We start from the raw sequence: 25,060 nt of genomic DNA on the forward strand, positions 1-25,060 counted from the left end.
TTGATTGAGCCAAAAGGGGAAGCAATGCTCTAAGTTCCTTATTACCCTGCACATCTAAGTTCCTTGAACAGGAAGCCTGGGAGAAGGGCAGACCCCACCACCCTATGGACGCATCTGCATTGAGGCCAAGCAAGTCTGCTTTCTCTGTTTTTGAAGAGTTGCATGTGTCACATCTCCTTTCGCTGAGTGCAAGTCAAGAGGATCTGTTCCCTTCTGCACTCCTACACTCCTATAGTGCTCACAGGCAGAGAGGTCTTTACTCATCCTTGTTTATTTATTAGAAAATCCCTACAGGTTTAGGCATTTAAAATGAAGCATTAGTTACATGGAATACATGCCCTGAAAGTCCAGAAGTTGCTGGATTTACTGCAGAGGTGGAGTGGGGCCAGCAGTGACCCAGTAACCTCTGCAGAAGATGCTGATACAGCTGTGAGACACTGGCAGGGCAGCAGCAATCATGATCCAACCTTCTCAACATAGTTAGCAGGATAGAGTCCAACTTGGCCAGTGAGGAGTCGGCCCTTGCACCAGCCCTGCTCATCTTCCTCACTAATCTTCATTAATTCTTCACCTAAAAGCAAAACCAATTATTAGGAAGCAGCCTTGAGAAAAGTAGCACGGCATTTTTCCCCCACCTCAGAGGAGCTGATAAAAAGCCCAATGAGTTACTCTGATCACCAGTTTTCTCCTCTTATGGCACTCTGTCTCATACCGCACAGTTAAATCAGAGCCAGAGCTGCTGACCTCTTCAATAGCTGTGCTTGGTACCACCCCTGGGCCAAGGAACTTCAAAGGCAGACCTTCACTTCCACTGTTCAGCATCGGACATATTTTTGTGCCCTGTATTTCTGCCTGCTTTCCTTCCCCCAGAGGAACATGCTTACAAGTCTGAGAGATCAGAAGGATCTCAGAAGTTTCTTTCTCAGTAGCTCCTCTGTAGCAGGTGGGAAGGAAATGTAAGAGGCTGATAAGCTCTGGCTGTTAGGATCAAAAATGACTATTCTATGATGGAGTGTCTGGTTTGGCCAGCAAGGCATGGAATAAACTAATTTCTAAGACTATGACCAGGAAAGGCTTTTAACCTTTCCACTTCTACTTTGGGAAGGGGCAGAAAGGTCCTCTTCTCCATCAGTAGGAGGTCACACGTCTGCCAGAGAGGAAGGTCTGACTGCATCAGTAGGCGCATCCCGCGCTGGCAGAGGCTCAGAAAGTCATCTGCTGTTAAGCTTAAGCCCTACCAGTGCACGCTGCTCAGAGCGGATGCAAAAAGGGGATGACTGAAGCTAACCAGTCATGCCTCGTTACATCTGCTGGGCGGAAAGAGAGAGCGAAGAGTCAAGTTCTAGAGCACCCGTATTGCAAGATACTTTAAAGCAACAAGTTAGTGTTAGGACAATTACTAGTATGGTAAGAGTACAGCATAGACATTGGCCTCAGGCACAAGCCCCTGCTCTGAAGGACTTCAGTGCCCTTTTAAAACAGGTGTATTCTGGAGAGGTACAGCACAAAGATTCCACGTAAGACTCATAACGAGCACAGTAAGAGACACTCTCAAGATCCAGATGTCCTCTTGACGTTGAAGGTGGCACGTGCAAACTAAATTTAACTGAAGGAAGAGAAAGGGGAAGGGTCTGTTTGCTCTAGCATCCTCTCGCTCAGTCCTCTGCTGCAAGCCAGGATCTCCACTCTCAACATGCCCATTTTGAGCAACAGTTCGCATAGCTGGTTTTGGCCAGCTGAACTCTGCCTTCAGTGGTGCATGTCAGTGAGCTGAGCTTTCTCCCGAAACAGCTATATTCTGGTTACTTCAAAGAACAATCCAGACCACCTATATAATTATTGTACCAATGGCACAAGGGAGAAGCATTTAATAAAAGTCTCAAGATACAATGCAGAATAAAATACCTTAAGAGGAGGCAAAAAGGATCTGTTTTATCACTTGGGGTCTGCTCTCCCTGTGACCAAGGCCAAGGCATCTCTTTTTACGTGACCTCACACTGTCCCTTAGTCTAGAACAGGATGGACTTCCCAGTGTATCATCCCCCTTCAGAGGAGCTGGTGATGGGTCAGGCCAGGGGAAGAAGAATATGTATTAGTTCTCAAGGGGACATCCAGTTCTTGAAGAGGGTTTCAATCAGTCAGCCCGAGTGAGGACAGCAAAAGGTTAGTGAGAGATTAGTGCTTCTGTACCTGCTTTAAAGCTCAGCTCATCAGCCTCCTGTCCTGTGTAATCATACAGCGCTCGTACCCGTACACCTGGTACCTTTATGTCCTCCTCATGCCCATTGGCATCCAGGCACTTCTTGGGAGTGTCCTCATCTGACCACTCTGAAATGTCTTCCTTCCCTCCGCTTTTATGTGGAAGGAGAGAGGGGACAAGATAGTTGTTAGCAGACTCATCTCACCCACCTCTGCCCGAATCATGCACCACCCTGACTCCCCTGCTGAGACTGCTGTGCCCTAGAACAAGGTGCAAGAAGCCCAACAGCCAAGCGAAGGTCAACAGGGAGGAGAGATCCCAGGAGATACTAGATCTGGTTAAAAGTATCCCAGCATTACATCCCTGAGGGCCAGGAGGGTAACTCATTCTCAAAATATTTCCCCACATGCACACTCTTCATGACCTTATCCTACTCTAGCAGAACCTCTAACACAAGGAAGGCCAATCCTAACTGGAGAGCCCAGCTGTTTCCCGAGTTATTCCAGCCAAGAATAAGACAGACAGGAAAAGCAGTCTCCCATCCCAAAAAGATGTCTAGAATGCTGTTTTCCAAGTCAGGAAAAAGAGCAGAGGGGAAGAGCAGCAGAGGACAGGCACCTGGAACCTGAAACCCCCTGAAAAGGCTACATTCCATACTAACTTCACATGGGTGGGTGCCTTCAGGCTGTCATAGAAAAGGCTGTTCTGCTCCTCTTGATAGGAAAACCTGTAGATTGGCAAATAGGGCCCCTGAATCCAATAGACTGAAACACAGTAGTGGCCTTGAGACATCTCTAGATCCCCCTTTTTTTCTGCCCAGTTCACTTAGGCCAGTTCACAGTTAAAAGCACGAAGGCTGCTGGAACTGTAGGACATGAGTCTCTTCAGGCTCTCCCTGTTGTCCAGCTTGCCTTCTGGCAAGGGAAGCGGCTATACCCAGGTTTATCAAGAAGTACTCAGCACCATGCCAAGAAAAAAAGTTAAAATCTGATGCCTCCATTTAGGAAGCAGTACAGCTAACAACTCTCCTCACCCTGTGTGGGAGGAAGAAGAATTGGGGAAATGCATGCCAGAATCTCACACAGCGTTCATCTGACTGGGCCAAGTCTCATCACTGGAAAGATCTGTACAAGGAAGGTACCTTGTGAGGCAGTACATGTTAGACAAAAAAACCCCACCACCCAACGAAACCAAGCAGCTACCCTAAACCCTGTTTTTTCTACATTGTCTCTTCCAGAGCGGCATGGGCAAGAGACAGGAAGTTAAGGGAGAGATCACAGCCATCGATCCAACTCATGCATGACCCTAGGCAGGACTGTGCTTTGCATCAGGACTGATGTCCCCCAGACTCCAGCCCTTACTTTTGCCTTGTCTGCAGAGGGGTCTGAGAGACAACACCATCTCGTGTAGGCAAGATGCTGGTCAGCGTGACATCGTCAGCCATTTTGCCACTCTTCTCCTTCTTGGTGATTGCCCGCTGCGTTTCAAGGGACCATTCCTGTTCAGGGAAAAGCATTAACACCATCAAGCCACTCCGATACAAAAGCTCTGTGCATCTTTTCTGACCAATACAGAAGGACAGAACACCAGGTCGTACTGCAGCTGTGGCTGGGCTGGTCAGCCAGATGGCCTTGCTGGCATAGCAGGCTCACTCCTGTTGAATCCCAAGGTGCAACAAGAGGAGCTGTTAGCAACTTGTCCCAAGGCCCTGAGCACCACCTTCTGTTCTTTGACCTTGCAGCTGGATGGCTAGAGTATTTGCTGTTTGGCAGGGTTGCACACGTCCCTTTGGGCACAGAGAGCTTGCAACACAACAGAAGTTTTAGAAGAGCCAAACATCCTGGGCCTATCAAACAAAGACAAGGTCCTTCCAACAGAAGACTAGCAATCCACCGATTTCAGTAAAGCAGCTAAATGTCTGAAATAGTAATAATACACTCTAGAATGCTACATCACCTCAAACTGAGGCCAATTCATCGCCATGCCTGGTCCATGAGTGTTGCGCCACCACTTCAGGTCCTCCTGGTTGTCCGCAGCCATGATGACTTGGTAGAGATCTCGATACAACGCATGAAAGCTACGACCAGGAACAGACAGAACCACCAGTAACCAAGTCCCTCAGCAGTTTCCCAAAAGTCAAATAGGAAGGAGGAGTGTAACCTCATGCACAATTACATACCATCTGAAATCCCACAGGATTAAGGATGCTAGACCAGCATCTGTTTGACCCTAGGAAAACAGAGCCACCCCTACAGAAGAGCTAGCTTGGCAAACGGGACAGGCTTGTTTGGTGTGGCAGCGGCAAACATCTGCCAGCTCTCAGCACAGCTCATCAAGTGAGCGTTGAAGGAGCCTGGCACATTCTTGCACACAGGCTGGGAGGTGTCGCAGATTAGTTACCTCCACCTTAAAAGCACAGGAGCACAGAAGACTTTTGGCTGCACCTATTTCCCCCATGTAACTCCTACTTAGGGCAGCTTGTGGGCTTACAGTGATCGTTATCTCTCAAAAGGTCTCTTTACTCAGGGCAGAATGAGTGTAATAGATACTAGAAGGCAACAGAGCTGCACTCCTCAGACTGGGATTACATATAGCAACATGGAGGCATTTCATGGAATAGAAACATCCACAGGACAGTACTGGACAGTAGCAGAAGAGTTCAGGGGCAGAAAGAATCCCCGCTGGGGAACCTGGCACTGTCCACCACCAGACACCCCAGAACTGGTCAGTCTAAAGGGACTGTTCTAAGACACACCTGGAAGGGGAAGGAGCAAGACCTGGCAGGTGCAAGCAGGCAGCTCCCTTTCACAGACACCGCAACTGGTACCTCCCGCCAGAGCCCAGGGCATCCCAGGTTGGTGGAATTCCCTGTCTCAGAGCTGGTACCTTTCACTGGTGGAAAGGTTGAGATGCTGGTGCAAGTTCAGGAACATCTCCTTAAAGAAGCACAACCGCTTGCGCTCTGCTTCCTGACAGCCTTCAAACACTTGCTCCATGTCCTCCATGTAGCGGGGATTGTAGCGGTTCAGCTCTTCCAGCATCTTCTCATATTGATCCTTACACTGTATCGACCCAGGAGGACAGCAGTGGTGAGATGTGTTGCCTTGATGATGACAGTCACCCTGCTCTGGCTTGGGACTGACAAGTTGTTTTTTTTCCCCCTGCACTGCTGAATAAATACACCACAGAAAGAAGAAGAAACCCCACAGCTGATATCCCAGTCCATTGCTCTCCTAATATTCTTGGAAGTTCTTTGTTCTCTCTCGCCACCCTCTTCCATAGGAGGGTCATCTGCACTTTCACTCACTGGTCAGCAGGCAAACCAGCTACTTTTGGTGGCCAAGTCTTCAGCTTTGTAGCTCCCACTCCCCACACCAAATCCCCTATTTATTTTTTTGGTTTATTTAGATCTTGCCTAACATCAAAGACAGAGACACCTTACTTAGTCTGAAGTGTCAGTCTCACTCTCTTGAATCTCAGACAACGGGATCTCACGCTTTCTCGCAGGCTTCAGCAGAAGCCATTTCACTGAGTGACATTACAAACCTCAAGACGAGTATCCTTGTGACCCACATCCATACAACACACACTCACCTTCTCGGCCTCTTGAGTGCACTTCTCTACACGCTCCTGCAACTTGCGCAGCTGTTCCTGTGAGACAGAGGAGTCTGCCTTGGCATGGTTCTCCCTTGTATGGGCTGTTTTCTCCTCCTTCCGTGCTGCATGGTAGTTTTTCTTAGAGGTCTCCACCTGTAGGACAAAGATGCAGAGAAAGCCATGATCCTGACCATGTTGGTCCTCCATTACTCAGCAAGGGCAGGTTACCATTTGTTGCAATCAGCAGAAATTGTTTCGGCACAGCCTAACAAGAATGCCGATTCGGCGTTTCCTAAACCATGCTACAAAGGGAAGAGGTCCCTCCGAATGATCTCTTTCAGTGCTCACCTGCCATGCAAGAGGAATACAGAGCCTGCTACCAAAGGCTTCCCACATGGGAAGGAAGCTACAAAACCACCAAGAACAAGGGACCATCGAGACATCCCTCCCTCTCTGGCATTCTCCGCTACTCTGGCTAAACCCAGTTTGTTTGGCCAGTGGCTCTCAGGCAGCCAGCTGGGCTGCCCTTATCCCTTCCCCGTTCACACCGCTCACGTCTTTCATCTTCTTCACCCAAGGTTTCTGGGCCTTGCGGAACCCATCCTCTGCCTCCTTCGTCTCCTTGAAGCCTCCAATCATCTGCTTGTGGTAGGCCTCCTTCTGCCAGGCCTTGATCTTATCTGAGTCTTCACCAGCCAGGTGGTTCCGGACACATAAATGAATTTCACTCAGTTTGTCTGCAGCTGTCAGGAAGGCGTGCCAGGCCTTCTCCAGAGTACCATACTGTGGACCTGCAGGAACAAGCACCAGAGGGGCTCTTACACCTCCTGCCCACAGAAGGGAACACAAATTCTTTTCCTCCTACACACATATGTTCATATGGAGGCACTTAACTCTCCTCCGTGACACAAGTCAGCCAGCACTGACCGGTCTCCATACAGTCCCCACAGGCAGCATCCAGACTGGCTGTTACAGCTGGCAGAGGCCGGCATTTCTTCCTGGGCAGCCTTAGCTGTCCCAGATGGTGCCTGCTAGGAGAAAGTTTCTGTAGGAAGTTCTCTTCATAGACCTGGCCTCAGCTTCAGGACAGACAGCAACACTAGTTCATGACTGAGGCTAAGCTTCTGCTTCACCAGAAGATCCTCTGGGGCAGGTGTCCCACTGTTTCCCACTACTTTGTGAGATGCTATCAGTTCAAGCCCACTGCCACTAAATCACAGCATTAGTAGTTATCTGTGACTGGAGGAGGAGAGGCAGCCAAGCCATCCTTAAAAGGGGAGATCTGCAGCTTAATTTAAGACTTGGACTGCCCAAGGACTTGCCAAACTAAACAAATAGACTTTTTTTTTTTTTTAACCAAATGGCTAACAATGTAGAGAACACCTCTCCAAGTGAACCAGAGGACTGGCTACAGAAACAGACATACACACACAAAAGAGACACCCCCAAGTCAGTCACCCCTTTCCTGGAGAAGGGAAACCTGTCCCCAAGGAAGCAGCATCACCTCAGTAAGAGATAGCACTCAAAGAAGAGTGCAATGACTGCATCCTGCTCCCAGTCCAACCTGCCAACTTTACCTTTCTCCACATTGGTCCTCCACTTACGGGACCACTCTGTTAGCTGCTGGGCATAGTTCTTCTCTATCTTGGCTCGCTCCTGGAAGCAGGAGATTAAGTCATTGCAGAGCCGGTACCCATCATCCACACGTTTCACCGTCCGCCTGTAGTTTCCAGCCTGAAATTTCACACATCATCATTTATACTGTACTGGATTTTGTATTCCTTCAGAACAGACAGCAGCAGGTCAACCATCACATCAGAGGGAGCACAGGCCCTTCCAAAGCCAGCAGCTGGGCTCAGACCCTTCTGTGGCACTCTCTCAGGAAGACATAGCAGTGGAGGGAAGAAGCCGAGATGCTTTGCTTGCCTCTCACAGCTCAGATCAGCGTCAGCTGAACAAGGAACTCTGATTCCACAGCATCTGTGGAAGAAAGGGTCACCTCCTCCCTGCAGTAACACACCGTGTGTTACTGAACCTCCCCAGAGTTCCTCCCTTCTACTCCAAGAGCAACATGCCACCCAGAGAACTGGAAAACTCAACCCCCTAATTCCACTGGTGGGAGGTAAGAAGACATTTGTACCTCCATCAGACTCCAGTTACCCTTCCTTACCTCCCAGAAACTGCCCCCAGGAGCCTCCCCGCCAGCATCATCTTCTGATGACATCACCCCCTTTTTCTTGCAGCAGAGAATTTTTGCAGATTTCAGTTAAGCTGAGAAGAGAGAAAAGTCATTTCTAACATAGCACTGGCTGAGCCTTTGCAGAGAGTACAGTTCTCCATGACTCTTGGAGCTGGGGGAGCCCAACTTACTGCCCTGCAGGCAAGTACAGGCATCGCTGCACCTCCAGTGGCAGATGGCTAGACCCAGCAGAGATGCCCTGAGATGCCTCCTCCCTCCCTGCGGACAGCCAGCCTCCTTGGCAGGCCTGTAGCACACAGGGAAGGCATGCTGAGGAGGACAATCTTGCCAAACCTCAGCAATACAGATACCAGAGATGACAGAGAATCCAACATCCTTCAGCAGCACCAGACATCTCTGCTGACATTCCTTTCTTCACCAAGGCCCTCAATAGGGTAGCAAAAGCTACAGAAACTGGAGGTAGCTAAAGCTATTTGAAGTCTGCCCTGAAAGACTTTAAATAAGTCTTCTGTCAATGGAGATGGCTCCAGCTTCCCAGTATGACTCAGGATTATGGGATTACAACCACTGACTGGAGAAAACAAGGCTGAGCAGTCAGCAGGCAGGCATGTCTTGAATGGGGAGGAGCCTGATAAGCTGCCCACCAGCTGAGCTGGGCTTGAGCAGAACTACAGAAACATGCTGGGGCATACCCAGCCAAATGGCACTGCAGCACACATGCCAAATGCCCAGCAGCACCGCTTCCCCAGAAACATCCCTGTAGAGCTGGCATTTTCATTATGTTCAACTCTCTCACTGCATTAAGCTCAAAATCTAGGCCAGAAGGTAAAAGGTTCCTCTCGTCCTCTGTTGTCTCATTCCCCCGTGCTAATCTGCACTGCCAGTTTGTTCCTGATGCGGTGCAAGACTATGATTTTCTGGGGGAGAGGTTCAGGGTTGCTTTTGTGCAGGACAGAGACGGAGTAATGGAGAACGGCCCAAGCCCAGTCGCTCGCACACAAACCCGCTCCATTCAAGGCAAGCCTGGGTTAACACAGCATAGACGTCCTTTGCTGCCACTTCTCCTCTTGCACATTCCTGGTTATAAAAAGCTTCCCTCACACCCCAGAGAGGTATCTGCTCATTCTGCCAGCCCACAGAGCACACAGCAGAGAGGAGGAAGATCAGGTCAAGAGTCCACATCTCCCACCTCCTGCAAATCCTTCTCAGTGGCATGAGCCACACCGTGAAGCACCCCAACACAGACTGCAGGAATTCCCTGCATTTCCCCTGGAAACACTTCGGCTCCGTTTGTCACGTTACATCCCGTGCAGAGTGTCAGAAGCACATTAATGCTGCTCCTCTTGGGTTTCTACAGAAGGCTGAGTGTGCTGAATTCCCATCACTGAAGCAAGCTGTCAGGTGCATGAACCTTGAAACCTGAAGAATACCCCCACCCATGCCACAGGCTGTCCCTGTCCCTCCCCACCATTTGTCAGCAGGCTGCAAAGCTATTTTCTGTGCCTCCAGGGCACACAGCTCTACTCCTGTCCGTGGTAACCACATACCTGAAAGCTGAAAGTGAGACGCCGCAGGGGAGCGGTGGGCAGCTGGCAAGTATGTCCTGAGCTCTTCAAACTGTGAAAAAGATTGGAGGAGACAGAGATGGACACAGTTAGATACTGCTGCTCCTTTGCAGGGATGCTGTCTGTTCTGATGCATTGCAATCCCAAGGGTGTCCCCCTTCTGCCAGCTACTAGGAGGAGTACCCTCTGATATAGCAGCTGCAGCCACTGTGCCTCCTGAGATGCCACATTCCAGCACGTAGGAGAGATGCCAAATCCTTGTGTCACAAGATCTAGCCCCAGAGAGAGTTTAAATAGAAACATTGGGGCGGCATGACAGCACTGTGCGGGAAAGGTAGCATCACAACAGCTGAGCAAAGGGAACAGCTCAGGCCAGAATGGCCTAAAATAAGCACGCTCCCCAGGGACCGTACATGGGGCCTGGTCCCCCTTCACCGTACAGCGGCCAGGTTAGCAGACCCCACCACCCCCACGCACCGCTGCACGCACCTTTACACATAGCTGGCTCTGGGAGAAAAAGGAAAGGACACACATATGCTTCCTCCAGTCCCTTTTTAATAAAGAAGACTGATACACAAGACTAAGGACTTGATAACCCTACATGTAAAAAACAAAGCCATAACCCACAAGAATGCATATTCTGGGCTAGAAGCCTACACTCCTTTAGTAGCACAGCCCCTAGTACTGCCCGACAGGCTGTGGCTTGCTACCAGCAGAGCCTGTTTGTCCCTTGGTTCTGTACACTGTCCCCATCACGTTCTTAGAAATAATTCTTATTTTGCCATTATGGTATAGGTAACTGTCATCAACTTTTCACAGAGGAAAGGGAAGTAAAAGGCCTGCAGAGGCTAAGGGACACAAGGGCAGAAAGAAGCATTTTTTGTTTACCTCACATTCACTTCCCTGGAGATTTACTTCAATCTCAAAAGTCTATGTATTTTAAAAACAGACAAGCAAAAAACCCTTCTTCTCAGTCCCTAATGTCCGCTCGGCTTAGGCTGGAAGGTCAGGGCAACTGGGAGTTAATACAGCCGAGAGAAGAAACTGAAAAACCTGGGAGTAGAATTTTTAGCCAGACATTAAGACAGTTTTGGAGGAGGAGTGAAAGAAAATAGGAGGAAAGAGAAGTGGACTGGGTTACCACAAACAGACTAGTAACCTTTGGTGGGAGGGGAGAAGAACTGGGACACTTTTGCATGATCCAGGTCACTGGATAAAAGTTTATATAGCTCATCATAAACCTTCTAAGACTTCCTAGTGCCTCCCCAGTAAAACCAGACCAAACATTCCTGAAATTGCCAAGATTAAAAAACTTCATGAACGTAAAAGTTATGTAAAAGTATACTTAAAACTGCCCCAGATCCTTTTTTTCTTTCTCCCAGTGAAGACATAGATCAATTAGATATGACAGATGAAGGCTGTGTCACTTTTTCCACACCACACTCCCATCCCCACTTTATCAGGAAGCAGTGAATCACAAACATGCCTTCCATCTCTGGTTTCCAATTCGGGCTGGCTACACAGCGCTAGGATTTGGGGGTAAACGCGGAAAGCTGTTGTGTGTCAGAGCGTGCTTGTTCATTTGAGGGACAGTCAAGCAAAAAAAAAAAATCCAAACCCTCGAATCCATTCTTCCTGCAGTTCCCACGTTTGAATTTGAGCCATACCTACGATTTTCTGAGGAATTACAAACCCAAATAACTAGTTTTACTATCACCAAGATCAACAGGCTCTGAAACATAATAGTAGCTGTGCTGGATCAGACTAAGGGTTCCCGTAGCCTCATAGCCTCTGTAGAGAGCAGCCAAGAGCAGATACCTTCCCTCGCTTGGAGAACAGAGCGAGCATACACGATGCCTCCCTGCATGCTCTCCAAGCTTCTAACCATTTGTTGACAGGAACTTCCCGAGCTAGATGTGGCACCTATGAATTTAGTAACACTCAAAAGAATTTCACTTCTACTAATTTCTCCAATCTGATTTTGAACCCACATGAGTTTCCAGTATCCATGATACCAAGTGGCAAAGTGTTCCACAGCTTAAGGCTGTACTGTAGTCATCAACATAGTAGCTAGGTGGGAGAATACAATAAAGTAGTATAACATTTCTACAGGCTAATCTCCATGACCCGAGTAGCAGCCAGTCAAGCACATATTTCCGTAGCAGTTGTACAGACTTTATAGAAGTCCAGAAAAACCCAGCCTGGTAGAAGCAAAAAGGTCAAAGAACAAGGAGGACCAGGCTTTTTCTGGACTTTACATACTGCACGAGCCCATGTCAGTCAGCAGATCAAATTGGATCTGCATGCAGACATAGGGAATCTACTCGGTACTGCACACAGGGGCTGAAGAACAGCTGCTGCTGTCACCCTGAGCCCTGAAGATCAAATAGATGGCCACTCCACCCCTTCACGCCTAGTTATTCCTGAAACATGGCATGTGTTGTGAGCCACCAAGAGCTTACGACCAGGGAAAACCCAAGTTTGCCAGGAAGAACAAATATATACGAGTTATACATGCCAAAGCCTGGAGGCTGTTGTACAGCAAAGCAGAGATGACAAGGGCTACCTTGTGGGCAGGCTGATATAGCAGGAGCCACCATGTGATTCAGGAGGGCTGGCAGAGCCTGTGGAGTATGAGCAATATAGCTGGAGTTATACTGGGTCAGCTAGAGTTATTTGTGGGTCAGCACCACCGAACAGACTCCTTCAGATGCCACTGCCACCTCTGCTAAGAGGAGACTATCTAGCAAATTATATTTGCAGGGCAAAGGAATGTTCATCCCCGCCTTCCCACTTCCAGCTCTCACAGTTAAGAGCTACTTGAGACCTTGCTGCAGCTCCTGCAAGAGAAGGTCTCTGAAGGAGGAAGGAGAGAGTGATTACATGTCCATTCACTTCACACCTTGCAGGATTACAGATGAGGGCATCACAGGCACCACCACAACCAGCAACATCAGGCAGACAAACTGAACCACATAAATGAGATTTCTGCAGGGGTACAACCCTTTCTGCTAGTAGTGTTAGAAAAGGTCCTTCCTTCCTTCCCCCAAATACCTGCTCTCACTTATGACAACTTAGTTTATTAGGCCACACCTGCTACCAACTCCCTATTAAGTTATTAAAAATATGTCTCTTGGTCTTTAGCTGCAGAAAGGTAGAACGGCTCACGACTGCCTCACTTGTACGAAGCTCCACTTGGGGAAATGCCAGAGGGCTTGTCACAGCAGAGCTGCTTCCACCTTTAACCATGTTGTTAATCTCACCCCTACTCCAGTCAGTCACACATCCCAGACCACAGATCCCTGCCCTCAGACCCAGGTGTCAGGCTAAAACCTTCCCTTTCAAAACAAGTGTGAACCTGGCAATGCACTGCAAGGTACATCTTTTTGTTTCATGTTTGCACAACACGAGTACAACAGGGCCCTGACCCACAAATAAAACTTCTAGACCGAACAGTAATAATCACTCTTCTCCGCTTCAGAAACCTTTCCCTAAGGCAGGTAAACCACAGAGATCCTCTTCCTTCTACACCACACTCCAATACTTCCAGCCTCCAAATGCCCAAGGCATCGCTTCTGTGCATTGCTCGACTGCCTCCTGAGACTCCTTGTGAGCAACTGTGTTCCTAAGCTTGCCAAGAACAAGCCTCTGAACTCTACGAATGCTGAAAGGACTGGTACATGCAGCCCTGCAGGAGTTCACCCCCAGCAACAGCTTCTGCCCAACTCCTCTGCCCTTTCGCAAGTGCAACAGCAAACACGGGATGCAGACACATATAGGAACAAGCTGAGCTATATTTATCTAGTAATAGAATAGAGATGTTTTTATTTTAGACCAGTTTCTATATAGGTGTTAAAGCCAAGCTAAGCCAGAGTTTTAATCGGGAATGGGCTCCTACTACCTAATTTCCACCTCAAGACAACAACTTACACCACAATGCAGCAATGTGAGATTTCTGAGGCCAATCTGAGTCCCAGAGTCACTTTTCTGTATAGCAGGCAGTGGTGCGGTTTTCACTCCAGGGCACTTCTGGTGTAGGTTGCAAATAAACATTTTTAATCTGAACAATCCAAATACACAAAAGGACGACAGTCTCCCTCTCCTTACAGGAAAAAAAAAAAAGACATGAAAATCCTTTTTTTTATTCCTGTTAACTTGTTGTGAAACTAGAGAGCTGGAGCTGGGAGGTTCCACAAGACTCCAGCAGTGTAATGAACTGGATTGCTGATGGTATGGCAGCTCTAGGAAGGTCCCTGATGGAGAGAATGAAATGGAGCATGTGCCAAGGTGTCCTTTCCAGCCCCAGCATCTCTGGAGGTGCACAGCCAGTAGCTCTGAACCAGTGGCTGTAACGATGCCCAGTAACGTGCTCGCCTGGAGCACGTTATATAGGAGGACTGATATTTACAGGTGTACTCACCTTTCTGAAGGGAGGGCAGTTCTTCACTACAGCTAGAGAGGATGCTGAGTAACAAGATCCTCCCAAACTTCCTTTGGAGATAGTTATAGCTCTGGTCACACCCTCGGTAGAGTCACCTGACTGGGACAGGGACTAAAAGCCAGTGTTTCCCAGCCGCTCCCTAAGGACTGAAGCCTGCCAGGGCTGCCTAATGCAGTTTCGAGCAAGATTTCAGCTGATCTCTCCCGCCAGGGAGAGGTCAGAGACATCAGGCAGAACAGTAACTACACACAAAGGTCACTTGGGCTACGTGCAGGCCTGTAACAGAAGCCCATCTCACAGACAACGATTCTCTGGAGATCATGCGGCTGCCCACTAGCAAAGCTCTCCGTGATTATACCGAAGTACTAAAATGCAGACAAGATCCTGTTCCACTTAAAGAGCTGCGCTCCTGAGTCTACATGCTGCTTTGTTACTCTTATTTCAGACCACAGCTTCTTTATACCGGTCATCTTCACATTCAGACCAAGCTAACGTACTGAAGATGGGCATCCCCCTGTGTGCTACCCCAAGCTGTTTTCAAAATGTCCATGCAGAATTAAATAGTTTCCGCATTTATTAGCTGCTCCCTGACAGGTTCTCAGAGGCCAAGGCTACAAGGCAGGCTTCTACCAACACATTGCTGCTGATCTAAGGGTTAACATTCCTGACTGACATAGCTTTATCAAGTAAAAATCGTTTCACCAAGAAAAGCAAAAAATTTGCTTTCTTTTCCAGTATGATGTAGGAGGTCTGTAGTATTATGGGAACACAAATCTACCCTGGTTAACACAGCAGTATGAGACAGTGTTAACGAAGGAATGTATTGGGCTATTAAGGTCTGTGTTAGGAAGAATAACTAGGGAAAAACTATAAAAAAATTTATTAATAATCTCCAATATCCACTGGGTTGAAGGAGAGAGGAAATCAGTGCTGGATCATAGGGTACCATACTCTTAACAGGGCAACAGGTCACGTTCACTTCGTATGTTCCAAATGGTTACTGGAATAACCTTGACAAGTATGCTGTGTCTTGTATTTAACAGGCAGCTACAACCAGGAGCTGTAGATAGCTTAACAAGGAGACACATCTGAGCTACCAGAAAAAAACACTATAGTACCCTCCCTTCTTAGCCCTGTAAGCTAGTAACAGCACAGCTCCCGTTCCACGCAGTAGTCAGGCATGCCCACTTCCCAGTCCTCACAGTCATTGTCTCACCCTTTTCTCAGGGCAAGGTTTATAACTCTTGCACATGTTGAGAACCTGTAATCTCTACTGTCCCACTCACTGAGCCTCTTCACTTGTTTCCACACTGGGTACTTCCTAGGGTACCGTCTACCCTGCTGCATCATTCTCTGCAACCAAACACCAAGCTTGCCAGCAAACACATGCAATCAGCACTTCCCTTTTAATCAGAAGGGATCCCAAACAACTGGAAACTATTTCTTCCCAAATCACTGATAAACAGGTGTTTAAAGCTCCAGCCAAAAGCTATTATACCCCTCTCCACAGTAGTCTCAATCTGCACTGAATTGCAGACAGTTTTTCCAGGATATAATCTATATTTCACCTGTTAACGTTTTTTCTGCACTGTAACACCACTGCCTATAACGTGAAGGTAACTCATCACAACAGCAGGCTGAGCCTGTCCACCCACTTCTTTACTCAAAGCCTGGTTGGAAGGTTTTTTTGTTCAGATCTTTATGTGAACAGCAGTGATCCAAACAAGAACAAAAATCCCCCAGCCTCATCCAACCCTGAGCAAAGAGAAGAGAGAAGAGAGAAATAGTGTAAGGTGGTGACTGGGGGAGTTTCCTGTGGCTGGGGGCAGAGGGAAGCAAACTCCTGTAAGACCCTGTCAATGGAGTATTCTCCTTCTGTGATTGAATCACCTTACAACCCCCAGAGCAGGGATCAAGTTTACTGGAATGCATTAAGAAGTGTTAATGAAGCAGACCTGCAATCAACGGGCTCAAACAACCTTTAGAGGAGCCACAAGCCCATTAGCTCTGTTCTAACACTGAGCTTCTGGTGGTTTCTTGCTTCACTAGACTGCACAGTAGTCAGATGTCTCCAGTCAGCCTTCTTGAGCCCTTCCTCCCATTTGGAAGCCCCTGTGGTTTTGCAACCCAGCTGCAGTTCTGCAACTTCTGGCTTCACTTTACCAATTGTTGCCTTTTCCATTAGCTGTCTTCTGAGGTAGGGGGAGTGGGAGATAGAGTTGGCAAGTCTTTTGTCATTCAGACCAAGGGTGTGGCAATCATATGGCCAGTGAATTCAAAGTACTGTATTTTTTTTATGTCTTTTATGGGACCTGGCATGTTACAAAGAAAGCATCGTTTGCTCCATAGACTTGAGAGAGCATTCAGTAACTTAAGACTCCCTTCGTAGCATCTCCTGCCTCAAGAAGAGTTGGGCAGATTCAATCACTTCGTAGGTTTTCCACTGCTAAAGCCACTCACGTGCCTTTCTGACAGACTTCCCAGAGGTACACACAGATAACATGGTTGAAGTTGGGCAGCCATTAGGAACTGGCCTGGACCGCGGCATTTTATACTTCATGCATTCTTCTTGAAGTTCATTATCCTGTATGTCATGGAGCAACTTTTATCTACTTTCACACTATCTGCGCAGAATCTGCTCTTTGGTATCAGTAGTGCTTCTTCAAATAAGTTTTTGAATCTCAAGCTGAAAAACAGGACTATTAATATAAATTACTTCATATCCCAGATGTTATCCAGAAGATTCCATGAGAACACAAGCAAATGGGACAGTCAGCCCAAAGGGCACACATTACAGGACAGATTTCAACTTTTCAGCATCACTGGAATGTCAGTTGCTTTTTTGGCCCATTGCTCAAAGCAACGACCTCAGCTTCTGATCCTCAGGACTCAGCCTGACCTGTGAGGAAAGAATGCTGGAAGGCTTTCTGAAAACAGAAGGCACAAATAGAGCAATCCAGTGGGCTTTATTTCCCCCCAATGGCTTCCTGATGCAGCTTCTATCCCACAGCTCATAACCCTGTTTTTTTGCTTGCATTGAGGTAGAAGCCTGCTGGAGTCAACAAGCTTTCACACAGGCTTCCACAGGTCAGCAGTCCTAGTACAAGGAGGAGCTGACTGAGAACACCAAGAAGCAAAAATAAATACCTAGAATCATTCAAAAAGTGAAATCTGTTGAATCTTCTCCCAATCCTCCACGAAAGCTTCTTGCCCTTGTCAGAGACAGGCAGCATGCCTGCTTCCAAGTTCTGCCCAGCAATGCTGCAGCTGGTGCAGCTCAGCACTCTCAGAAGCCAGAGAGGTCTGGCTCAGCAGCAGGGATTTGGGAAAGGGAGGGAAGTTATTGTCAACAGGTATCGTCTATAGGCAGCTGAGAAGACTGACCGTGACCCCAGCAGCCCAGGAGGAAGGTACAGTATCTTCCTGCAAACAGGAGGGAGATAGCGTGGGCAAGCCCATAGCATGGATGGGACTGAGGAGGCTGAAGGATTGCCAACACTGTTAGTTGTGGGTTGCCTGCAGCAATTCTAACTCCTCTAGCCTGGAAAAACTTACTGACAGGTCACGATAAACAGAGCCCTACCATAGTCACCTACTAAGAAAGCACAAAATCCTCCACAAGCCTCTAATGCCTCTGGATCCAGGCCCCCGGTGCCATGGAGATCTCTCACATGCCTCTTCAACAAACTACAATGCCCAGTGACAGCCACTAGATTTAACACACAAATTCTGACCATCACAAGTCTGAAAGGCTCCTTCCCATTGCACCATTCACAGCGAGGAAAACCACAGAAGGCTGATATATGATTAGGATGCCAGTCACACATATTGCCTTATAGCAGTGCCCAGCTTCAGCCCACATTCCAGCTTGAAGGAACATGAAACTAACATACCAGTCACCGAAACAAGGCTAGATGATCACAGCAGAGGATGCACTGGGCTCTCTGCATTGACATTGCACTCTGCACTTCTGGAAAAACTTGTGCCCAGACAGTCAAAGAGCATTTGGATGTTAAATTACAGGGGTCATCATGCCACAAGGTAGTGGCAAAAAGCTACCTCTTGAACAACTTCTTAAATCCTCTGAGGATGCAAAGTTCTTTTGTTACTCTTCAAAGAGCAAAATCCCAAATTCTTCACGAAAGCTTCCTGATACAGTAGTCACTGTTTTCTGTCCCAACCACTAAAGCTTTAGACTAAGATATTAAGGCTTTTTTTCCCCTAATCTGACACAGTTCCCTGTCACACAGTACCCTCTACACTCACCATGCCGAGTAACTAGCGGCAAAATAGCTTGCCCGATCAGAAAATATGTTTTAAAAAGATAAGAGTCCCTCAAAGGGCTTAAACAGCTCTCCTATTGTTTAGGCATTTCCCCCTGAACTCTCAAGAGCAGCCCAAATTCACACATCGCCGATCAACTGACGGCAAAAATAGAGGCAGTTTATTAATGATTCCTGATCAAGAGCATCGCTTTTTCCACTCAGGCTACAGACAGATACTTTTAGCTTTTGAGGTCCCAGTTCAATTCCTGGATGCCAGCCACAACACAGACCAAACAGTTCAAACAACAACTGAATAATCTCTACCCCCCAAGATGACCAGAATAAAGAACAGCGTATCCACTGTGCTCAGTGATACCATATGAGCTGTGACAGAAGCTCATGTTGCCCCTGGTGTGGTTCTCACCAGTTTTGCATCTCCTAAGAACAACAGTCATGTTACAAATATACCTGACTGTATTCGCTGAATTTGGAGAAGATATATATATATATGTGTGTGTGTGTCTATGTACTTAAATTTTTTTGAAACTCGTGGTCATCCAGGGAAAGCCCAGAAGATTCAGGCTAGCTCTTGTAAAATCCATAATAACCCAGAATGACTAAAAGCACCAGCCTTTGTCCTGTGAAGAAGAAATTAGTTTGGGTCCCTAAGATTTTCAGGTTTTTGTGACTTGGTTACACACAGTCTGCCAAGGACCTGCAGCATTTTGACACAGCCCAGTCACACACAATCCTTACTCACTGACGTTTGATAACAGCATTCCAGGTGGGCAGTTGTTCTCAGGCCTACACATAGCTTACACACTGAAATTATTGCTTTTTACAGCCCAAAAAGGAGAAGACAGTCTTCAGTTGAACAAGTGTAGGCAAGCCAGAGATGCTCAAACTCATAGGTCAGAAGAAAAAAAAAAAAAGAAGGAAAAAAGCCAATAAAGCAATACAATACAGCAGGCACAGAATAGGGAGGGCAGCAAGCAGCTGATCCAGCTCATGCATTCATCCTGTTCCAAGCTGCAACTCAAAGGACAATCCAGTAAGTATTTTAGGGAACTTCTAGTGAAATACCATTAATAACACAAAACTCGGTGAAAGCAGAACAGGCTCCATCACCCACAAAGCGCATTGTGTGCTTCACAGAAAGGTGAATCCCTGCCCAAAGGAATGTGCCCGGTTACGCAAGGCACAGGGAGAAGCTCCACCGTGTCCCCACCCAGAGACCAGCTCACACCTGGCGCAAGGACACCCGGACCCTGTCATTTTAGCCCACACGCGGCAAGGGTGCATTCTGCTCCCATTACGCACCCAGAGCGACTTGAGTCATCCTAAAGCTTAGTGACTTCTTGGTGACATTTGAATTCCAGGGTGGAGCGGGAGGCTCTGCTAGGGTTCCATACTGCAATCAATTACCCTCGTATAAGAAATTCCTGTGTGCAAATTAGAGCGGCGGTTGATTTGGAGGGGAGAGAGGCTTGTCTCCCCTTTCAGGGGGTCGGGAACAGCAGTTGGGTAGCAGAAAGGCCAGGCTGCTTCCTAGGGCCAGCAGCAGGCATCCCCAGTTGGCCAGCTAGCCGTCCCCTCGCCACCAAACGCCAAGCCTGAAGAACCGAAGCAGGCAAAGAACGCAGAGCTGGCACAGAAAGTGGGGAAACCGGTTAAGGCGTTTGGGCCGCGCTAGTTTCACTTATCGATGGCTTTGCGGGGACGGCGGCTCCCCCCCGCACGCAGCCACAAGTGACAGACCGGCTGCCGGGGCCCGCCAACGCGCTGCGTGTTCACCAGCGGCCCCTGCCCCGGGCCGGGGGGCGCGGAACCCAGCAGCCCACCGGGGCCAGCCCACACGGCGGCGGGCGGCAGCCTCGGTCGGCCCCGCTCCCGGCCACCGGGGCTGCTCCCGGCCCCCAGAAGGGAAGACGAGGACGAGCAAGGCCACGGCTCGTCCTCTTTTGCCGGTTCTCCGCTCCAGCCGTCGGGAGCCCGGCTCAGCGCCCGGCAGCACGCCCCCCGCCCCGGCACAAAGCGGGTGCAGCCCCCCGAGCCAGGGCCCCAGCGCGGCTCCTCGCCCCGGGAAGCCGCGCTGCCCCCGGGGCCACAGCGCTGCCAGCGCCCGCGGCTCCGGTTTCAGCGGGAAGCGGCTCCAGGCGGCCCCGGCACAAAGGGGCCCCTGTCCCCGCCGCGGAGCGGAGGCGCTGGCCCCGGGGGGAGGGCTGCCCCCGCGGCCCCCAGCGGCGGGCCGGCTCCCGGCCGCTCGGTGAAGGTCAAGGCTGTAAGGCACGCCGAGGGACCGCAGCTCTCTCGGGAGCTTGCCCCAGCCCCCCCGCGAGCAACCTGCCGGGGACCGCGGCCCCCCCCGCCCTTCCCGGCCCCGCTGCCCTACCGGGGGTCTCCGCGCCGCGCCCAGCCGAGCCCAGCCGCCTCCCGCTCCCCTCCACCCCGCGGGCAGCGGCCGCCGGGCGCCGCCTCCCCCCCGCCCCCTTTCCATGAGGAAACTTTTCCCTCGCAGCTGCCAGCGCCTCCCGAGCCGGGCTCCGCGCCGGGACCCCCGGCGCCCCACGGGGAACAGGTCCGGCAGCGGGGAGCCGCAGCCCGGCAGGGCTGACCCCGCCGCTTACCTCACAGGCGGCGCGGCGCGGCTCGGCTCGGCGCGACCGGCAGCGACCGGCCACCTGGGCTGGGAGCCGGCCGGGCCCTGCCCCTATTTCAGCCGCGGGACACGGGGGCTGCCGCCCCGCCTCCAGCAGCTCCCGCCGGGGCGGGTCCGGCCCGGGGCGCTCCGGTAGCGGCGAGGCTGCCCCCCCGCCGGGCCCTTGATCCAATTAACGGGCGGCCGCCGCTGAGCGGGCTCTGTCCGGGCAGGTGGGGCCGGGGCGGGGGTGGGAGGGCAGCGTCGGCCCCGCCGCCCGTTCCCCCGCGGCGGGGAGGGCCCGAGCTGGGCGGCGGGGCGCGGGCTGGGGCTGCCCTGGCCCCGGGGGCGCCCCGTCATGGCGGGCGGCGGGAAGGGCGGGGGCGGCGGCCCTGTGAGGGGGGCTGCCCGCCCGGGCGGCGCTCGGCCGACCCTGGGCGCCGGGCTGCGGCCCGCGTTGGGCGTAGAGCTGTAGCCGGTGTCGGGGCGGTCGCTGGGGGGGCTGCAGCGGCCGGTGCCCCCCGGGGCTGCCTGGTGTGCGGGGCAGGGGGTGGCACGTCCCCAGCCGCGCCGTGCCCTGGCCGTGGGGCCTGTGCGAGCCGCTTTTCCCGGGCCTGCAGCGCCGTTCGCCTCGTCCGCCCTGGCGTCCTGCTTCTCCTTCCCTGCTCCCGCTAACCGCTCGGGCCCTCTGCCCTTCCTCTGGAAACCTTTGTGGAATAATCCGGCCCTCAGTGTCTCCGGTGAAACCGGCGCCTCCCCGTGCCAGGCTTGGCCTGCCAGGCTTCCCGCTCGGGACGCCAGGCCCCGGCTGCCATCCCGGTGGTGCTGGGGCAGGGCTCACGGCACGAGGCCCTGGCAGGCCCTCCCCTCATGGCTGCTTCCAAGTGACGTGGGACGCAGCTCCGAGGGCCAGCCGTGGGTCTGCCGTGGGGGTTGTTCCATCAGTGGGGAAAGGAAAGGCCGAGAGCCTTGCAGGAGGGAGAAAGCGCATGCTGTAAATTTGTGCTCCCGCTTCTCCAGACCAGTACTGGGGTGTTTTCTGTCTCTGCCCCGGTTTTCAGAGGAGCTGAAAAAGTAATTGCTAATGCCCTTCAGGTACAATGAATTGCTGTGCTGGAAAGCAGACGCTAGAAACTGTTCCACTGAATTTGTTTTGGGGCCAACGCTCTGTTCACCTTTACCTGCATGGGGTCCCTGGAAGGTGGGCACCCGTGACAAGTACCTGGGTGTGGTGCAACCATGAGCATCCTTTCAAAAAGTGATGCAAGATGCTTATCTTGTCCTCAGAGTTAATCATAGCTGAGAGTATAAGCATCAACTTTGTATTTTACTGAAACAAACCCAAGCCTAACTCTTTGGCGTAGATGCTCCCTCATTCAGTTAAATTCTGAGATTTTAATTCTGTTGTCAAAATAATGTACAGTAATGAAACACAGAAAAGGCAAACATCTGTCATACATTAATATTCTATATGCAGCATTTGCGCTATGTTTTTGATATTGATATCCCACGTGCTGAGCATCTAAGGTAAGACACTTTCCATTTGGGACCTGGCCGCCCCCATACTGATGGCAGGGCGAGAGTACTATATAGCACGGCTGCTGCAATCCTTTCCTCCCAAGCTGGAACGGCTCAGGGAAAATGGGGTGCTCGGGCAAGTGAGGTCATCACATCAGCAGTACTTTTGTTCCATTTTCCTGGTGCAGGGCAGCTTAGTAATGGTCATAGGATAGAAGGAGGTCAGACAGTATGATATTTACTCTTTCTTTTTTATCTCTTTAGGATTATACTTTTTTTCCTACTTTTTAGGGCAATATGGGCTTGTTTTCATATGCACACCAGTCTAGTTGCTGTAATGGTACCCTTCGCATCAGTAGTCAAACTAAAGTAGCTGAAAATATTTGTGGTTTGGACAAAAATCCTGGTGACAAGGAGGCACGATACCTAATGGTATTTACAAATACCGTGGAGCTGATCTTCTTTGTCACAGTATAGCTTTACCAGACCTGGTGGCAAGACAGCTTTGTTCTGTGGTAGAGAAACCACATCCCATAACTAAGGCAGAGCCTCAATGTAATTGTATGTCGGACAAAAGGCATCATAAAAATAAGCCTAATATCCTGCCCACGCGTAATTATACTCCTCTGACTTTGCTGCATACTGTAGTTTGAAGAGTGCGAGACTGTAAATACATACAAGAATATGTTTTCGAATTAGTCTCTCTGGCGTGCTCAGCGTACCGTATGAACAGCTCAGCGTACAGACCCTGAGCTGGGCACTGCGGGCCAGTGGCATTTCTTCTGTGTGTGAGTTGTGTACCATCTGCTCTTCTTGTCCTTAGTGAATAATAATTACAAAAATATCTGGTGATTCTCTAGAGAAAGCAAACTGTGTCATCAAATGATAAAAGTGCTGTGCTTAGTGTACTGTATTTTGAGCTGTATTTAGCAGTGGCACTGGCTCACCTTGAGTACTGTGTGCAGTTCTGGGCCCCACAGTTAAAGGAGGATGTGAAGGTCCCCGAATGAGTCCTGAGTATGGGCTTGTCCAGTTTGGAGAAAGGAGGCTGAGGGTGACCTCGTTGCTCTCCACAGCTTCCTGAGCAGGGGAAGCGCAGAGGGAGGTGCCAACCTCTCCTCCCTGGTACCCAGTGACAGGGCACGTGGGCATGGATCAAAGCTGTGCCGGGGGAGGTTTAGACTGGACATTAGGAAATGTTTCTTTACCAAGAGCGTGTCAGACACTGCAACAGGCTTCCCAGAGGGGCGGTCGATGCCCCAAGCCTGTCGGTGTTTCAGAGGCATTTGCACGATGCCCTTAACAACGTGCTTTAACTTCAGGTCAGCCCTGGAGCGGTCAGGCAGTTGGACCGGATGATTGTTGTAGGCCCCTTCCAACTGAAATATTCTATTCCATTCCGTTCTGTTCCATTCCATTGTAAAAAATGCTAACCGTGATAGCTCCAGGAGGGAAACGTGTTGGTTACTCTGTGTGTGCTCTGCACGGGGACGTTACTGCTGGGAGACAAACAGAGCAGGGACAGCAAGCGCACATCTTTGCTGGAGGTAAGCTGGGCAGCAGCGTCAGTTTTCTTTGGGGTTAATACATAGGGCATTGACATCAAGTCTTTCAGTGTAAGAACGCTGGTACCTGGGGCCCTTTTTTCAGTTCCAACTTTTGAAATGTACCCCTTTTAAAGCATATAAAACCCAAAAGATATTAAGATTTATGTAATTTAATTGCTGTTTTGTTGGTGGTTCCTGATGAACTCCATAGATTGTGTCTCCAGTGGTGCTAACTTCTGCAGACCTGTAGATGAAAACGTTGATAGCCGTCAAGAAGGATCTTCTTCTGTAGTAGTTTCTCTTCCTGGAGATCAAGCCTTCGAGGCTCCGGAGGGAAGGACTACATTGAATTATTCCTCTTGCTATTTTTTGTTAATGGGTACAGTTCTAAAAAGAATGTTGTTTATGACAGAAGTGCTTGGTGACTTTAAGATTTGCTAATTGGATTGACGTGTACGTTCAAAACCGGATTTTGTTGTCTGTTGGTGGTTATCATTTTTTGTGTATATGTCATTTTGGTACTGGGGATGGCAGCAGCTGATACAGCGTTGTTATGGTTCAGGAGAAAAGCAGAGAGTTTGTGTCTTTGTTGTTTTCCTGAGTAGTTTTTCTGTGCATTTCCTAATACGTGAGAAAACGCGTAGGTAACTATAGTTTAGTGCAAAAAAACCCCGGCACCCAGACCCTAAACCGCCGTAACTCAAGGAGTGGTAATGCACAGACGTTTTAGGACCTGTGTTCACAGCCAGCTGCGTGGCTGACTGGCCCTTAATTACTCTGCACCGTTACCGGCAGGCCTGCAGCACGGGCCCTGCTGCCCTGGCTGGCCCGCGGCAGGCGAGGGGCCGCGGCGGTGCCCCCGCCATGGCGCTGGGCTCTTCCTTCCCCCTTCGCTTCCCCACGCGGGTGTCGCAGTGCCTGAGCTGCGCTCGCCGCGGCCGTTGTATCTGCCCTTCCCGTGCGTTTCTCAGCGGAGCTCCCGCACCGGCCGCCCCTGCTGGCGGGAGGCGCCTCCTGGAGCAGGATGTGGCCATCGGCCGCTGCGCGCCTGCCGCGGGCCCTTCCCCGCCGCTGGGGCAGGTGCCGCCC

The 25,060-nt window shown here is 50.2% G+C and overlaps 2 protein-coding genes across 6 annotated transcripts in view; one reads left to right on the forward strand and one right to left on the reverse strand.

The window, feature by feature from the left end:
* DDB2 (damage specific DNA binding protein 2) overlaps window positions 1–25,060 on the forward strand; it is a 48,947-nt gene that overhangs the window by 9,606 nt on the left and 14,281 nt on the right. Inside the window, exon 1 of one of the 3 annotated variants that reach the window (XM_055797572.1) lies at window positions 21,011–21,139. The exons of 1 other annotated variant lie outside the window; for it this stretch is intronic. The gene's annotated coding sequence lies outside the window, so the exon portion shown is untranslated. Of the gene's footprint in view, window positions 1–21,010; window positions 21,140–21,380; window positions 23,972–25,060 lie in introns of those variants that run through there. One more of the 3 variants, XM_005236351.4, reaches the window with a different exon arrangement.
* PACSIN3 (protein kinase C and casein kinase substrate in neurons 3) lies at window positions 256–20,966 on the reverse strand. 3 transcript variants are annotated; one of them, XM_055797601.1, is made up of 12 exons: window positions 20,896–20,966; window positions 9,545–9,614; window positions 7,968–8,068; window positions 7,375–7,531; window positions 6,353–6,588; window positions 5,795–5,950; window positions 5,087–5,262; window positions 4,157–4,277; window positions 3,562–3,698; window positions 2,862–2,927; window positions 2,191–2,351; window positions 256–571 (listed from the first exon to the last, which is right to left on the reverse strand). In XM_055797601.1, exons 3-12 carry the CDS (start codon window positions 8,019–8,021, stop codon window positions 456–458), a joined length of 1,380 nt encoding a protein of 459 aa, XP_055653576.1. In that variant the 5' UTR covers window positions 8,022–8,068; window positions 9,545–9,614; window positions 20,896–20,966; the 3' UTR covers window positions 256–455. The 3 variants fall into 3 exon arrangements, with proteins under 3 accessions (XP_055653576.1, XP_055653580.1, XP_055653590.1); XM_055797605.1 differs by lacking the exon at window positions 20,896–20,966 and adding an exon at window positions 20,661–20,729; XM_055797615.1 differs by lacking the exon at window positions 2,862–2,927.

This window comes from Falco peregrinus, chromosome 1 (genome assembly GCF_023634155.1).
Source record: "Falco peregrinus isolate bFalPer1 chromosome 1, bFalPer1.pri, whole genome shotgun sequence".
NCBI lineage: Eukaryota > Metazoa > Chordata > Aves > Falconiformes > Falconidae > Falco > Falco peregrinus.